The sequence below is a fragment of the Marmota monax genome, unplaced genomic scaffold (assembly GCF_021218885.2).
Source record: "Marmota monax isolate L192 unplaced genomic scaffold, Marmota_monax_Labrador192_F-V1.1 WCK01_AAM20220418_F8-fsc00022, whole genome shotgun sequence".
NCBI lineage: Eukaryota > Metazoa > Chordata > Mammalia > Rodentia > Sciuridae > Marmota > Marmota monax.
The window spans coordinates 22761581-22780657 of NW_026695215.1; the positions used below are offsets into that span (position 1 = coordinate 22761581).

Genomic DNA, 19077 nt, shown 5'->3' on the forward strand with positions numbered 1-19077 from the left:
ATCCCTTTCTCTCGCCATGCACAAAAGTGAATTCAAAATGGATCAAGGAGCTTGATATCAAATCAGAGACGCACCGTCTGATAGAAGAAAAAGTTGGCTACGATCTACAGTTGGTGGGGTCGGGCTCCAAATTCCTCAATAGGACACCCATAGCACAAAAGTTAATAACTAGAATCAACAAATGGGACTTACTCAAACTAAAAAGTTTTTTCTCAGCAAAAGAAACAATAAGAGAGGTAAATAGGGAGCCTACACCCTGGGAACAAATCTTTACTCCTCACACTTCAGATAGAGCCCTAATATCCAGAGTATACAAAGAACTCAAAAAATTAGACAATAAGAGAACAAACAACCCAATCAACAAATGGGCCAAGGACCTGAACAGACACTTCTCAGAGGACATACAGTCAATCAACAAGTACATGAAAAAATGCTCAACATCTCTAGCTGTCAGAGAAATGCAAATCAAAACCACCCTAAGATACCATCTCACTCCAGTAAGATTGGCAGCCATTAGGAAGTCAAACAACAACAAGTGCTGGCGAGGATGTGGGGAAAAGGGTACACTTGTACATTGCTGGTGGGACTGCAGATTGGTGCAGCCAATTTGGAAAGCAGTATGGAGATTTCTTGGAAAGCTGGGAATGGAGCCACCATTTGACCCAGCTATTCCCCTTCTAGGTCTATTCCCTAAAGACCTAAAAAGAGCATGCTACAGGGACACTGCTACATCGATGTTCATAGCAGCACAGTTCACAATAGCAAGACTGTGGAACCAACCTAGATGCCCTTCAATAGACGAATGGATAAAAAAAATGTGGCATTTATACACAATGGAGTATTACTCTGCATTAAAAAATGACAAAATCATAGAATTTACAGGGAAATGGATGGCATTAGAGCAGATTATGCTAAGTGAAGCTAGCCAATCCCTAAAAAACAAATGCCAAATGTCTTCTTTGATATAAGGAGAGTAACTAAGATCAGAGTAGGGACGAAGAGCAGGAGAAGAAGATTAACATTTAGCAGGGATGAGAGGTGGGAGGGAAAGGGAGAGAGAAGGGAAATTGCATGGTAATGGAAGGAGACCCTCAGGGTTATACAGTGGAGGGGGTAGAGAGAGAGGAGGGGAGGGGAGGGGAGAGGTGGGGAGGGGGGAGGGGGGAGGATGGGAAAGGCAGCGGAGCACAACAGACACTAGTATGGCAATATGTAAATCAATGGATGTGTAACTGATGTGATTCTGCAATCTGTGTATGGGGTGAAGGTGGGAGTTCATAACCCACTTGAATCAAAGTGTGGAATATGATATGTCAAGAAATTTGTAATGTTTTGAACAACCAACAATAAAAAATTAAAAATAAAAAAAAAAGAAATTAACAAAACACTGTTGAAAGAAACTTTAAAATATTCGAATAAGGTAAGTTGTATAAACGCCAAGTAGCCAAAGAGAAAGGGGATCTCTTTGTTCATAGTTCAGAAGAGTTAACACTATAAAGGTAGAAATAACCCCAAAATTGATGTACAGTTTCAATACAATCCCTATTCAATTACAGCTACGTTTTTAGCAAAATTAACTCACATGTGATAGGAATGTTACAGGTCCTGACTGGGGAGGTGGATGTCAGCCACACTGATGGTACAATTCATCAACCTCCACAGATGTACTTCATGTATTTTATTAGTGGAATGAATTTACATCCTAACTTCATACCATATACAAAAATTAACTCAAAGCTACAAACTCAGAAGAAAACACAAGATTAAAACTTTGTTGTTATATCTAAGAAGCCATTACCTAATCTAGGGTCACAAGTGTAAAATTTAAAAACTTTGTGCTTCACAGAATACCATCAAGTAAGTAAAGGTCAGGCATAGTGGTGCACCTCTGTAGTCCCAGCTACTTGGGAAGTTGAGGCAGGAGGATCACTTGTGCCCAGGAATTCAAGACTAGACTAATCAACATAACCAGAACCCATTTCAGAAAAATAAAGAAATCAAAAAGTGAAAAAACAACCAGTACAATTTGGAGAACATATTTACAAATCATATTATCTGATAAGGAATTTGTATTCAGAATACATAAATTCATACAGGGAACAATGAAAAAACCACCCCATTTAAAAACAGGTAAATGATGTGAATAGACATTAAAAAAAGATATATAAAAGGCCAATAAGCACATGAAAAGATACTTGAAATCATTAGCTAGGAAAATGAATATCAAAACTGTAAGATACTACATCGTACTCATTAGGATAGGTAAATTTTTTTTAAAAAGCAATAATATGTATTGGCAATAATGAAGAACAATAGGAACTCATATATGTTGATGGGAATGTAAAAGCAATTTGGTTATTTCTCAAAAAGTTAAAAATCAGATAACACATTCCTTGGTAATATACCCAAGAGAAATGAAAATAATAATTTACCTAAACACTTGTACATGAATGTTCAGGGAAGCATTATTCAAAACAGTAAAAGAGAACATACACAAATGTCTATCAACTGATGAAGGGACAAATAAAATACAGTATATCCATACAGCAGAATACTATTTAACAATAAAAAGAAACGAAACATTGGCATATGCTAGAACATGGATGAACCTTGAAAATATTATGTGGAACAAGCCAGCCACAAAAGACCACATTTTGTATCATTCCATTTACATGAGATGTTCCAAATAGGTAAATCCAGAGACAGGAAGTAGTTTAGTGCCGACCAGCTGCTAAGAGGGAAAAAAGAGTAACTGCTCTTCTCTTAAGCAGTTCTAAGAGGAAGTATTTTTGGGTGATGAAAGTGTTCTAAAAACAGTGGTGACAGTTCAAAATTCTATACATTAAAAACCACTAAACTGTATTAAAAGAGTGAGCTTTATGGTATATAAATCATAAACTAAGTCTGTTAAAACAACAACAACAACAAAGTTTCAAGGTATAGAGGAAAAGAATTGTTCTAGTATCATAGAAATAGCTGTGCTCCAATTTCTTTTTTTTAACCAAAAAAAGGGAAATCAAAGAGAATTGTCTTAGTCACTACTCTCTAAGAACATTAAAAAAAAAAATGGTTCCAGATGATTACAATTACTGGCAAGCTCACAAAGCAAAAAGCTTTTCAATAAGTTTGTTCTTTAGAATGCATGAGTATGCTATGATGATATTAAAAACAGAAGTTATGACAACCAGAGCAATCTACCACTTGAGAACAAATAAGAATCATTTAAATGTACAATTTTCTTCAAGTCTGATTTAAAGAAATAAAAGACTCTTTTATAAAATAAGTATTTTATAAGGGTAATAATTATGCTAATTTAGAAGTTTTTACAATTAATCTGCTAAAACAAAATCAAACATTCAAATCTTTGAAAATTATAGTTGGTTTGTTAATGCAAACCAGAAACACTATGGAGTTCAAATGTTGCACCATCCCCAAAGTTGCCACATTTTCTCACTAAAAAACAAAAAGTGAAGAATAAGAACAAAAGCTAATGGCTTTGTGAATTCATCTCTTTTATCTTGAGACCTGATTTAGAATAATGTAGTCACCTCTGTCCATGTGTGACACACTCATTTTACCCATTAGTACTAAAGAGGACCAGAGGCTAAACTGCTTTTGCAATGGTGAAGAAGGTGCCACTCATTACTTAGGGCATAACTTAAAAACCTTCATATGTTCAGTATCACTTCATTTAATCTTTACAACAATCTGAGGTGAAGGAATTACCATCCATTGTACAGAAAGGAAACAGAAGCATTTATACCTTTATCTAAGAAAGCTACTAAAAAATGCAATCAACCCCTTAAGGAAAAAAAGAACACATCCAATTTTTAAATTTCATTACACACACAATAAAAGTGTACAGGGCTGGGGATGTGGCTCAAGCGGTAGCGCGCTCGCCTGGCATGCCGAGCAGCCCGGGTTCGATCCTCAGCACCACATACAGACGAAGATGTTGTGTCCGCCGATAACTAGAAAATAAATATTAAAAATTCTCTCTCTCACTCTCTCTAAAAAAAAAAAGTGTACAAACTTCACTAGAATTAATGACATATTTAATCTGATAATCAAATGGATATGAAAATGTGTTGATTATACACAGGTTAGAATCTGGGCAACAGAATTGTAGTTAACACAGTCATTAGTGTATAACCTCAAAATTAACTGACAGCAGCAAAGAGAATGGCTAACTGGTCTACATTCCTCTTAACTGTTGCTTTTCAATTCTTTTTTTTTTTTTTTTGGTGGTGATGCTGGGGATTGAACACAGGGCCTTCTGCATGCGAGGCAAGTAATCTACCTACCAACTGGAGCTATATCCCCAGCCCTTACTTTTCAATTCTTAAAAAAAAGACTTCTCAAGACAGATATAGAAAACTAGAAATGTCAAAAGAAAAAAGAACAATAATTTATTCTAAATGTAGCATTTGCTTTTAAAATGTGCACATATGCTTTTTCAGAAGAGAACTGAATAGGCAATTGAGCTGTGCAGTACTATTCAAGATATCAAAACAGTAATGTTTGAAATGGTATTTTACAAAAGCACAGAAAAATAAAACCAAAAGGAATACTTACTTTCCCCTCCATGAATGTTTTGTTGTGTAGAAACATGCCAAATCCTTATTTTCCCTAATTATGTTCATTTTGTGCTAATACCTGAAAGATAAAAATATTGGTATCCTTATTACAATGTTATATATTCTTAATTTTTCCTGAATGTCCCACATCAAAGGTATGATATTTCTCTTACTTTCCTAGCTCTACAAGATCATAAGATTATTTTAAGGGCAGTGGTATGTTCAATGTTCTTAAAGCTTTTTTATTGTTGTCTGGTCAACTGTCACCCACTGGACTGGGTTTCTTGAGGACAAGAACTGGTCTTGATCAACATCCTGTGTGTATGGGATCCAATAAAAATTGTCAGTTAACAAAAATGAATCTTTGAATCTCACATTGCAAAATAATGTCTTGACTCATGAAGAGCACCTAAAAATTGTTTCCCAAGTGTCAAAACAATTCCAAAAGGCTTATGTTCAGCTAGCCACTTTGTCATCACTGTCACATTAAAGGGGACCTTTTGTAAATAAGAATTTAAAAGTAATAATTCTCTCATTATAAAAGTAATGTGTCCATAGTAACAAATCTACAATGTTCATAGAGTCTGTCATCTTTCATTCTAGCATCCAAAGATAATCATTCCATTCTTTCTCTTTACATTTAGAAAATTCATATTTTTTAAAACAAAACTGAGATTGTCATTTGTACTGTCCAACCTGTTTTCACAGAAAATAACTTTTCTCCATGGAATTAAATATTGAGAAAATGGTTAAGGCTACATGGTATTCCATTTTACGAATATACTGGGACAGGGTTATCAAAGTATACTTGCAAACTGCTTTTACCAGATCAAATCAAGATAAGAAAGGAAACTGAAATTAAGTATTCAGAAAGTCTTAATAGCAGTTTGATTGGTGGAGTCCTCTGGTTGAACAAGATAACAGATAAAGGTTGTTGAACTTCTGAGACTGATGAATCACACATGGAATGAGCTTCCTAACAGTCACATGCAGTGAGTCTATAAAATCCAGAATCCACTTACTTCATGTATAAAATCCAGAACCCACTTATTTCATAAAAATCATATTTAGTTAATTCTACAGGATCATTGTTGGGATGGCTACTAACGAAAAACTGATGATAAAGTTTCAAACCACTATCACTTTATTTTGAATAAAATTTAAAAATGAATATGGTAATTGTTTTCTTTTGTGGCTTGGCAATTTCTAGGCCTTAATAATTAAAAATGCTCTAAAAGTATTGTAGCATACATACCAGAGTGTTAATGCAAATGGAATAACTAGAATTGTGGCTAACTTAAGGTTGGTCTACATCTTTATATACCAACTTTTAAAAATCGTATTCCTTTCACAATTAGAAAAAATTTTCATTCAAAAGCATTTAAAGAAAGCTAAGATAAGTTCACACACCATAAATTCACTCTTTAAGCATCAGATTCAGTGGTTTTTGGTGTATGTGGAGTTCTTCAATCATTACTATTTTTAAAACACTTTCATCACCACAGTAAGAAACACTGTCAGCAGTCACTTCCCTTGCCCCCAGCACCTGACACAACTCATCTACTGTTACTGTAGATGTGCCTATGCTGGCCATTTTGTCAAATAATATTGTATTATATTGACATACCACATATTGTTTATTCATCAATTGATTGGACATAATACGTATATTTTTTTAAGTATTTATTTTTTAGTTGTAGTTGGACAAATACCTTTATTTATTTTACACATGGTGCTGAGGATTGAACCTAGGGCCTCACACATGCTAGGTAAGCGCTCTACTGCTGAGCCACAACCCCAACCCCCATATATATTGTTTCTACTTTTTTATTGTTATGAAAAAATCTGCTATGAACATGTGTATACAAGTTTTTGTGGGGATGTGTTTTCATTTCTTTGGATATATGCCTGAGGGATAAAAACATTTTTAAAAATGCCTATATTTTTGAAATTGCTTTCTTCATCTCTCCTACTTGTTTTTGGACCACTAATTAGCTAGAGCCTTTGTATTCTACATAGAATGCTCATCCCTCAGATATTGATATAGCTTATACCTTCCTCTGCTTCAAATCTTTATAATGAGACCTACCCTATCCATGGTGTTTTAAACTGTGACCACTTTTCTCATTCTACTCTCTATTCCCTTTTGACTCTGCACCGCCCCGTACCTTTCATATTCTAGTGTGCAACTTATTGTTTATTATTTATCTAATCCTATCAGAATCTCCAGAGAGATGCGGTTTGTTTAGTTCACTAATGTACCTCCAGTGCCTCAAACAATGTGTAGAATACGAAACAGATATTCATTAAATATTTGAGTGAATGAATGAATGAAATGTAGCAATCTCCTGGGCAATTTGGATGTCCACTTCAAACTTGATGCTCTATCAGATATACTGCAATAGGGCTTTTCTTAATCTTCTAGAAAAGCAAAATTAATTCATGTTCTGAGGAATGACAAAGAGAACCACAAGTAATACCAGGTTTAAAGAAGACTTTATTGTTATCAGAAAGACGAAATTTACCAGACAATTGGCATTTTCCTGCTAATGAGCATAGAGACTGCCGAGTGTAATCCCGACAGTTGGTTCTGGATTTTTTTTAATGTGAGATGACACAGTCAAGTAAGATTTATTAAACCCAGAAATATCCCTTCTTTCTGAATCATTTGCAATAAATGATATTGCTAAAAAGAAACCTGGGTAGCCTGAAAATTCACCAAAAAAGTAAAATACATAGGAGAACAAGTGTTTTTTCCTTAATATTATAACTGAAGATTAGAATAAAAAAAAAGAAACATATAAAGCACGAATGGCTGACATTAAATGTTTATAGCAGAACAATTCACAACAGTTTAACTATGGAACCAACCTAGATGCCCTTCAACAGATGAATGGATAAAAAAAAATGTGATACATTACTCAGCCTTAAAGAAGAATAAAATTATGGCATTTGCAAGTAAATGGATGGAACCAGAAAATAACATGCTAAGAGAAATAAGCCAATTCCATAAAACCAAAGACTGAATGTTTTCTCTGATAAGCAGATGCTGATCCATAATGGGGAGGGGAATAGGGAAGAATGAAGAAACTTTGGCTTGTGCAGAGGGAGTAAGGGGGGAAGGGAAGGACTGTGGAGATGGATGGTAGAATGAGACAGATGTTATTACCCTTATATACATGTATGATTACACACCATGCACAGCCAGAAGAATGACAAGTTGTACTCCATTTGTGTTCAATGTGTCAAATGCATTCTACTGTCATGTATAACTAATTAGAACAAAATTTTAAAAATTTTAAAAAGATGAATGGCTGATATTGACAAGTATTAGGTTGGATTCCTAGTCCATTAGATTTATCAGAATGACTGACTCTGCACTAAGGTCTTTTCTTAGGCAAACAGAGAAGAAAATGTGTTTGAGAAGAGACTGATATAAGAGGCTGATATTAAGAGACTTTAAAATTAAATGAAAGGCAGAGAGAAATGATAAAGATTTTTAAATTACCATAAAGAACCTAGGGCACACAAGATCCCTCATAAATCCTAAGAAGGGAATAAAAGCAAAATAATTTCATAGTTAATTACAAAACAAATTTAAGATTTTTTTTTTAAAGAAAACAGCTTAAAGAATGAATTCATGGGAATCACTGACATCTAGGTATCACTGAATAAATCAACTCTGATCATGTAATTAGATTTATCATTGGACAGTACATTCGTGGAATAATTTTGAACTATTTTCAATTCTTTATCTGAGCGATAATTAGAAACCTGTTACAAATAACTTTGAAATCTACAATTTCAAACAGAGAAAATAACCATACTCAATTCAGGGCAAAAAAAAACTAAAAGAAAAATGAAGTTTCCAAAGTTAAGATACTTTGCCATCTATAAATAAACCTTTAAGGTATTTCCATTTATGGACATGCTGTAATTTTTTTTTCTTAAACAAAGTGTTCAGGTTAAACATGTAACAACAGAACTTTGTTACCAACATATGATTTCAGGATGTTCTCAACAGAGAATTCAACAGTAGAAAAATGCTATTTTAACTAACATTGAGTTTTCAAAATAATCAGAATAATGAGATCTGAGGCTGTGATGTATTTCCCAGTGGTATAATATTAACCTCTCCAAAGCTTCGAGTTAATCTATTTTATGTTCTCAGGAAAATCTCAACTACTTTTTGATAAAGTCACTACATCCAATGAAATGGCAACTAGTCTGAAAATTGCATTAACTCTTTCAGACCATGAAGATACTTTTAGATATACTGAACTCACTAATTCATTAAATAACTAAAGAGGCAATTCACAAAAAACAGAAAAATACATAAAAATAGGTTGAATATTTTTTCTGCCTATATATCATTCAAACAGCACTGAGGCAATTTCAAGAGAACCATTGGAAAAATGAGTAAGGGCAAGTCTAGTCCCTTTGAATACAGGGGTCACGTGATTTACTTTAGGAAAACCCTGTTAGCTACCTGCCTACAGCATAGATCCCAGAGTTGCTAGTCCACACACAACATTTTAATGAACAATGAGCACAAGAAGTTATGTTCAAACACAAAGTAATTTTAATAATCTATCACGAAGGTAAAGATGGTAAATTTTTAAAATATTACTTATGGTCAAAGCTAGACAAGAAATAACTGCTATTTATTGGCTGTGTAATTTCAAGCAAAAGTTTCTTCTTTGAACCAAAGTCATCTATAAATAACAGTGATAATAATTGTACCAAAGAGCTTTGGTGGGAAATAAATTAATTCAAATAAAGGAGTTAATAAGGTACTTGACTTAGAAATACTCAAAAATACTGACTAATTTATAATTACTATTTTAAACATACTACTCCAAATAAACAACAGTTATCTGTTGTGTATCTGAAAAAATAATATTTTTCTTTTATTTTCAAGAACTTATAGGTACCTATATCTTTTAAGGAATTTGGAGGGGGAAGTTATATTAAATTAGTTGATTTTGTCTATTACTTGCTTCTGTCTAAATTTTTTGTTAATTTCAATCCTTCTATTTAATGTACATTAATCCTACTTGTCTGCTATTTCAGTTACTATAGTCAACCACAGACAACCAAGAACCAAAAATATTAAAGAGAGTTCCAAAAATAAACAATTCATAAGTTTTAAATTGTAAACTGTTCTGAGTAGCATGATAATATAGTGCCACCTCACTCTGTCCCGCCTGGGATGTCAAACATTCCTTTGTACAACACATTCAAGCTATATATGCTACAGGTCCTATTAGTTACTCATATTGACTGTCAAAGGTCAATCAGGTTATCAAAATGACTATCACAGTATCAAAGTGCTTGTGTTTAAGTAATTCTTATTTTACTTAATGGACCCAAAATACAAGATTAGTGGTGCTGGTGATTTGCAATTGCCAGAGAAAAGCTATAAAGTGCTTCCTTTAATTCACACACACACAAAAAAAAAATACAAAAAATAGGTAGAATATTCTTTACTGCCTATATATCATTAAGTAAAGGAGTAAAAGTTCTCAATAAAAAAAAAAAAAGAAGGTATGCTGAGGATGCTAAGATCTACAGTAAGAATGAATCTTACATCCATGAACTTGTTTAGAAGGAAAAAGAAATTCATGATATTTTACTGCTGCACTTCAAAATGCAAAAGTTATGGCTATAGTGAGTGAAAAGTGATTAGTTCAGATGGAAAAGCATAAACAGGGTTCTGTGCTATTAGCAATTTCACAGATCTACATGAGGTCTTGGCACATATTCTCTGTGGGTAAGAGGAAATTACTGTAAATCACCTAGAATTTCTATCTTCAAAATACCATATTTTACTGATTCCATCAGCCTTCAGTTACTACATAATCATTCGAAATAAACTATTTTTTTTGGGTGGGAGGGGTACCAGGGATTGAAATCAGGCACTCTACCACTGAGCCATATCCCCAGCCCTATTTTGTACTTATCTAGAGACAAGGTCTTACTGAGTTGCTTAGGACTTCACTTTTGCTGAGGCTGGCTTTGAACTCACAATCCTGCTGCCTCAGCCTCCCGATTACAGGCATGCACCACTGTACCCGGCCAAAAGTATTTCTTAAACTGGATGGCATACATGAGGGTGTCATTTTATTTTCTACAACTTATATTTTCCACAAAACTTTTGAAAAAGAATATATAAGACAGACCAAGGAACTCATGATAAACATTTTAAAAACTATTTAAGTCAATTATAACCTAATTCTTAACCTTCTCTTTATTTCAACTGTACTTACAAAATATTACAGGTCAATCTTGTATACTACATTTTTTCCAGGTATTTGGAATTTCAAGTATTAGAAATATTTCCCTTACTTGTACCCAACCTAAGATTTTAGAAATTTGTTTGATGCCCATTAACTATGATCTGAGAAACTTTCAGGGAAAAAAAAAAAACTTCATTTCATAAAATAAATTTAATCTTGTCAATATTTTCTCTGTATAACTTTTTAATATACTTTAAATTTTCAAAACACTTTAAATTTTAATACACTTTAAAAGTGGTATAAATATCATTGTTGTAGGCAAAAACTCTTAAGGATTTTCATTTTTCATGATAGAAAATCTGTAGTATTTCTAGTATTTGAGAAGTTCAAGCATCAAGTTGGAAATATCAGTAATAGTCACTTATAGGCATGTGCTATAAATAACAACTGTCCAACTAAAGAATGTATAAATTGTAGAAGGAGATCCTGGTAGCAGTTTTGTCATCAGCTTTGCCACTTTGACAGTTGTTAGAAGACACTTAAATTAGAAATAATATATCTGCTAGAATTACCATCACTTAAATTTCAATCACCTTTATTCTTTCAATAATTTCTCATTTCAAATTCTCAAAGACCTGCACTTCCTTTTCATGAGGAAAAAATCTTGAGCTTACAGGCCTTTGGTCGCTAAATTGCATTGAAAGCAACTCCAAATTTTTTCAAGTCTGCTTCACTTGTTTTATTTATATATCCTAATATTAAACCACCATCAGAATTTCCTCCTGTTTGGTCTTTTGAGAGAATTGTACTAAGGGTTAAAAAGTCGAACTCAGGGCAACACAGGAATCTTGGCTGGATTCACCTTTTTCAATGAATTACACTGCTTTATGCTTTCGAATACCAATGTTCTCGCATTCTCTAATTTATTACTGGCAGCAATGCTGACATCCATTCACAATCATTTATGGATAAAATTGGAATGATCTTTTAGAAGATACAGGATTTTGACACAAAACCAAAGGACTTGAGAGTCCATTAAGCAGGAGCCTACATCAAAATGACACGAAGAACAAAAGTAGGATGAAGTGACCAAACACCATGGACACAGTCTGGGACAGATTACAATCAGGCTGTAGGCAAAAGAATTTGCTCACCTAGCAAAATTAAGTATATGCCTGTGGCTTGTGATAAATAAGCTCAAACAAACCTCATTTAACCAGGGATGAATACACTCTGAAAAATAACAATTTAATCAACAAAAGAATTGGCACTAAACAAGGTTATTATATATTTAAAAGTATGCATTTTTTGCATGACCAACTAGAATAAATTTTTACACAAATAACTTGCAGATAGCAGGTAAGATACTATTTTTCTTAGTCTAGAACCTAAGAACATAATTTATTATGCTCTCAAGTACTGAATTAAAAACATCAGTTTGTCTTAAAATACATCAAAAATATAAGGTGGAATGATGGAGGGATAGACAGATGGTCAGATTTGTGATAAACCAAGTACTGAAAAATATTAATTTGAAAATCTTTGTCAGGCATGATGGTGCACAACAGTGACTCTGGAGGCTGAGGAAGAAGGATCACAAGTTCAAACTCAGCCTCAGCAACTTAACAAGGCACTAAACTCAGCAAGACCCTGTCTCAAAATAAAAAGTAAAAGGGGTGGAGATGTAGTTTAGAGGTTAAGCTTCTCTGGGTTTAATCCCCGTACAAAACAAAACAAACAAACAAACAACAAAAAAAAAAACAATAAACAACAACAACAAAAACTCCTGAAAATCCTCGAGATAGGATGTGAATGTCTAGTGCAAAGTTCTTTTAGGTTGGCTATAGATGAAAATTTCTAATAACATGATGAGGGAAAACTATGAGCCTGCCTTTCTTTTCTGATTAAATTGTCCTACAATGGAAAGACTATTTACCTACTACACTGAAATAACACCAAAAAATATGGTAGACATTCACATGGTAGGAATTAATTTATGAAGTTAATATTTCCTCATACAGCTATATATTACAAAAATGCAGGGCAACTATTTCTAATGTAAAGGCTAATTTTAAGGAAATTAAAGCCTTCTTAAAAATCTAATTTTGTTCATAACTGGATTCAAGTCTGACTTTTTAAATAAAAGGTAAAAACCATAAATGCTTAACAGAACATTAACATTTACCCAGATTAAAAAGCTCCAACTAAACTATTTTGGACAGAATGTGCTGTGTTGGGGGAAATTGCCACCTATGAAGTTTAACCCTGTTGGGGGTTTGGGGTTTTTTGTTGTATGTTGCCCATAATGCTCTTTAACTCCTGGGCTCAAGTGTTCCTTCTGCCTCAGCCTCCAGAGTAGTTAGGACTATAGGCATGGGTTACGATCTTCAATAGTGTTTTTAATTCTTAAAATTAATATATAACAAGTATAAGTCAAAGTATTTCCTTCTAAATGAATAACAAATCAGTATGTATAAAGTGTACAATGCCTACAGTAATCTAAGACTGCCACAAACAGATCACAAATTAAGCTTCAAGAACATTTTAGGTTCCTTAATTTATAGAAGAACTAAATTCCTCCAGAGACAAATGCTCTTAGAAAATAAAGAAGCCTGCAACAATATCAACTTTCAACAGAGCAACCACATCTTTAAATAATTGCCCAGAAGTTATACTGAAGCCTTTGTATTGTCTGCCACATCAAAATTAATTTTAAGTATTTCCACTACCCAAGAAGTCAAAATAATCTGAGATCTCCCTCAGTTTTTAAAAAAATTACACCTTTTCAACTAAAAATTGGGTGTATATTCATAAAATAAAAGGGCAAGAGAAATTAAAATGCAATCCCTAAATCTGAAGAAACAGTGTTTCAATGGGAGAAAAGGGTACACAACACGTCACAGCTGGTCTTTTCTATTCAGAAAAACAAATGCAATGTTGAAAAAGATATCCATCCACCTCTTCTATTTTAATAATATGTATGCTGGTTTCATCTGAGGGAGTAGTTCTTATTTCTAAAATAAAAACTTTATTATAAAAAATAAACATTTTTCTACAGAAGATATACTGTGACCCTTTCCTTTCTCAAACTTAAAAATGTCTTGAGATATTCTATTCACCTGAAAGTTTTTCCAGAATGTGTTCACTTAAGCAATTTTTTAAGATCTCTGCTATTGATCATTTACACATTTTACTTTGTACACATTCTTCAAGCTTTCTAGGCTTAATTTCTATTTCATTTTATCTTTGAAGCATAACTTGGCTTTTGCAAGAACAAACTGTACTATTCAATAAACTCTTCTTGAGCTCAAAATGACATTTAATCATCTAACTCTATTATGGTCAATAGGCCTAACGGGCAAAAGGAATTTTAAACAGCCAGGTTTTAACTTGTTACTGTTTTCCCTATATAGTAAACTCACACTGCAAACTAAATTTCCTAAGCCTGTAACAGTTTACCACTTGAAGACAAGTTTTACATTAAGCACATCAAACACTACTTTTTATACTAAGAAAATAAGAAGTTTATATTGTTACAATTTCCCTTTCACCCAATACTAAATAGTAGTAATATAGGTTTCCAATTTGTTCTTTCTGAAATACCCCTATTATTTCTAACTCTCCTATAGTGTTTTATAGCTCACAGAATATTTCCAAATTACCTTCAAAAAAAATTCCACTTTTAAAATTAAACCCAGCACCTGTAAGGTTTTGGGAAAATATGACTAATCTGCTCTAAGATTTAAGAAATATTCAAAATACATTCTGTATCCTCATTAAAAGTTTGAAAGAAAGCCTCTGACACTAAATGACCAAGGAATACAAGTCAGAAATTTCCTGTAGAAGAGTTTAAATTTTAGTGTGTACATTCAATCATAACCTTAGTAATCCTTCCATTAAGTAAGTGCTAACAACTGTAGTTGATGAAATCAGAGCAGAAAATAATTATTGTAAATTGCTTTAGGTGTTTTGCTTTCACTATTACTGATCAAATGCAAAGACAACTGACACTGGGCAAGTGCTAATTATGTGGTGCTGAGGATGGAACCTGGTGCCCCACATATACTAGGCAAGCACTCTAGCACTGAGCTACAATCCTAGCCCCTCCATTCTTAACCTTATGTCTTCTTAGTGGGTTTCTTGAGTCAATATATAATTGGATCTTACTTTCTGATTTAATCTGACAATTTAACTGGTGTGATTACTGACACAGTTACATGAATATCTATCTTGCCAGCTGTTTTCTATTTGTCCCATCTATTGTTTACAGCCTCTTCTGCTTTCTCTTAAATGAGGATTTAACAGATCTATCTTAGCTACTGATTTATTAGTTACATCTTGTATGTGTTCTTTTGTTAGTTGTTGCCCTCTGTTTAAAATATGTTGTTAAACAGCCTAATTTCAAATAATATACTGCTTTATGTGTAATGCAACAACCTTATGAAGTATGTTCAATATCTTCCTCTTATCCTTTCAATTAATTTCTATTTTTGCAAGATAAAAATACAATATGCTGGGCTGGGGCTGTAGCTCAGTAGTAGAGTGCTTGCTTAGCATGTGTGAGGCACTGGGTTGGATTCTCAGCACCACACACAAATAAATAAAATAAAGGTTCACTAACAACTAAAATTTTTTTTTTTAATTACAACACCCTTTTTGTTTTGCACAATCTTTTTTTGGGAGGGGTGGGGGGCAAACCAAGGATTGAACTTGGGGCACTCGACCACTGTGTCATATCCCCAGCCCTGTTTTGTATTTTATTTAGAGACAGGGTCTCACTGAGTTGCTTAGCACCTCGCTTTTGCTGAAGCTGGCTTTGAACTCCTGATCCTCCTGCCTTAGCCTCCCAGCCACTTACACAATCTTTACACCATGCCCAGCTTACACAATCTTTTAAAACAAAAAAAAAGAAAAATAAATTTAATTTTACATGCATGTATTTGTGTAGATACAAGTTTCACCTATCTGGAATTTCTTTTAGCATGACTTACAGTATAGATTTACTGGCAAGAGTTTTCTCAGCTTTCATTTCAGAGTATCTTTATTTCATCACTTTTTTGGGGGGTGGTGGGGGAAGAGTAGACACTGGGATTGAATCCAGGGTTTTATTCCTTACATGAGGCAAGGACTCTACCATGGGTATGAGCAACATACTCAGCCCTTTATTTTGAGATAGGGTCTCCCTGAGTTGCCTTGACTGGCCTCGCACTTGCTATCCTTCAGCTTCAGCCTCAAGAGTAGCTGGGATTACAGACCTGTGCCACCACACCTAGCATTACCTTCATTCTTAAAAGGTGTTTATGCTGGGTATAAATTCTGGGTGGATCATTTCTTTTTTTAAGTACCTTACAGTTGTCTCAACTGTCTTCTTGCTTGCATTCTCTGTCATAATTTTGATCTTTTTTCCTCTATACATAGTTTCTCTTTTGCTTGGCTAAAGTCAAGATTTTCCTCTTTGCTGGGTGTATGGCACAGACCTGTAATCCCAGCAGCTTGAGAGGCTGAGGCAGGAGGATCTCAAGTTCAAAGCCAGCCTCAGCAATTTAGTAAGGCCCCAAGAAACTCAGCAAGACCTTGTCTCTAAATTTAAAAAAAGGAAGGGGGGGGGGTACTGAGGATGTGGGTCAGTGGTTAAGTGCCCCTGGGTTCAATCCCCCCCTCTTTGGTCTCTGTTTACTTAAGCTTGGATGCATGTGTTTTGCACAGGGTGTTTTTTTTGTTTGTTTGTTTTTTGTTGTTGTTGTTGTTGTTGTTTGTGGGGGTGGGGATTTATCCTGCTTTGATGTTCTCTAAGCTTCTTAGACCTGTGATTTGCTGTCTCATTAATTGTGGATAATTCTCTAATATCTCAAGTATTTCTTTTGCTCTTTTCTCTCTTCCCCTGGGATTCCAATTACATATATATCACAAGAATGATGTTATCCCCAAACTCTTGAATGTGTGTGTTTTTAAATGTTTCTGAGTTGCAGGTGGGTAATTTCTACTGACATATCTACAAGTATGGTGATTCTTTTCTCAGCTGTGATAAATCTAAGACCAAAGATTTTTTTTAATATTTATTTTTTAGTTACAGGAAGACACAATATCTCTATTTTGCTTTTATGTGGTGCCGAGGATGGAACCCAGTGCCTCACACATGCTAAGCGAGTGCTCTACCTCTGAGCCATAACCCCAGCTCCTAAGTCCAAAGATTTTATTTCTAGCATTTCCTTTGGGGTTCTTTTATAGTTTCTCTGTTGAAAATACCTTGCATTTTGCCCATTTTTCTGTTTCAACATTTAACAACATAGTTTAAATCCCCTGCTGGATAATAGTCTCTACATTAATCTGAGTTAGTTCTCAAAGGGTATTCTTCCTCTTGAAAGTTTTTTTCTTTTTTCTTTTACTATTTTGTATGCGTCAGAATTTTTCATCAAAAGCTGGACATGTTGCATAGGACAGTACACTGAGGTGAAAATATTTTATAACTAGAAATGGACACACCTTTTCTTTGTGAGGCCTTTAGTGCAGTTATGTTGTTACTCTATTTAGGAATTGGGTTGGGTCTGTGAGTTTGCTATAGTTATCCTCAGTGTACCAGACTTTATTTATCTGCAGAAAAGCTTGTATCTATGGTGGTGGTGGTGGTGGTGGGGGGGGCTTACTACAGTAATGTCCATTCCTTGTTTTTTTTTTTTGGTAGCAGCAATTGAACCCAGGGGCATTTAAATATAAAGCCACATCCCCAGCCTTTTTTATTTCAACACAGGGTCTCACTAAGTTACATAGAGCCTCACTTTAATTGCTGAAACAGGACTCAAACTTATGATCCTCCTGCCTTAGACTCCCAAGTTGCTGGGATTACAGGGCTATGCCACTAGTCAGACTAATTCTTTGTGTGTACCTTTTTGTATACTCTTGTGCCTTTCCTCATATTAGTCTGCAGTTATGATTACTTGCTATTCAAAGCTTCTAAAGTGTGGCATCAAGAGGTGGGGGACACAGTCTCTGATCTCATTTAATTTTTCAGTTTAAGCCATAAACTATGTGCTTGGATCTCAGGGATATTACATTCTCATTTCTACAAAATCGTCCTTAACTGCAGTTTGGGGTTCAGGGCTCCACCTTTAGGCATAATATTCCTACACTCTTCTCTTGTTTCACCTGAGTTCAATAGGACTAGCAAGAATGCCTTTTCCCTCCACAGATGAGACAGAGGGGAAGAATGAGAATAGTTTCTTGACCCTATTTAAGAGCTCTGCGGCTGCTCCCCTCCACTAGGTCTACCAATACGCCCCTGGGTTCCTTTCAACCTTTTCTAGAAGCATACCCAGTGAAGTTTGTGGATAAAGAGCTTAGTGCACTCAGCCTTCATCAATTTCTCATCTATTCTGGCTGAACTCTTCTTACCAGTATTCAATTATGTCTGATTAAGATTAATACAAATTTATGTCTTCTCTCCCTCTTTCTCCTCTCTGTCCTTAAATTTGGGGCTAGTGGTTTGCTCTGTGGCCTCCATTCTTTAATTGATCTCAAAAACAAAAAACAAAAAGGAATTTGAGGTGAGACTAGTTCTCTTTTGTTGCAAAGGTGAACAAAGCTGCTTTTTGCAGAAGGTGGTCCTATAATTTATGATGCAGTTCAGGATAGTGAAGAAGGTGTGACAATAATTTGGCATAAAAAGGGAGCATTTATTGGGTCTGAGAAACACTGACTCAAAGAATATCTCAAAACAACTCCCCTTTTACCACCACCAATAATGACAGTGAAGGCCAACATCTATTAGTGCAAAGTGTTTACCAAAATTGCAGTTTACCTGCATAGTCTTGTTTCTACTTTGCTAATTTTAAGTAAATCAGAGAAGCAGAGGGAAAATATGTGCAATAGAAACCTTAAAGTCACCTGTGTAAATACAACTGGTTGAGAAACAATTACTTAAAATTTACCCAATTTATTCAGAACCAGACTCCACTATCAACCTTTTTACAAATTTAATAATGCCAGTACTGTGATGGTTCACCTGTGCAACCTCCCCCATTTACTTGTGGATAAATTTAAATTCTTGCAAAGAATGTGTGTTCCATGATTCCATAACTGGTTTTCACTGATGACATAAATCTATTCTGTTAATTTACTTTTAAGCTTAAGTATTTTGTTTGCAACTAAGTTTAACACTAGATGATGTTTATATATTTTAGACAATTTATCACCACCACTTTAGAAAGAGGAATTTAGAAAAAAAGCCATTGCTTCTCACTGGAATACAAATGCTGGTATTTTCC

General features: G+C 34.4%; 1 protein-coding gene across 1 annotated transcript in view; it reads right to left on the reverse strand.

The window, feature by feature from the left end:
- The window catches only part of Dnajc13 (DnaJ heat shock protein family (Hsp40) member C13), a 125139-nt gene that overhangs the window by 104112 nt on the left and 1950 nt on the right, over positions 1-19077 (reverse strand). Inside the window, exon 2 of the mRNA XM_046431327.2 lies at positions 4576-4656. Coding sequence (XP_046287283.1) covers positions 4576-4643 — 68 coding nt within the window. The 5' untranslated portion in view covers positions 4644-4656. The remainder of the gene's footprint in view (positions 1-4575; positions 4657-19077) is intronic.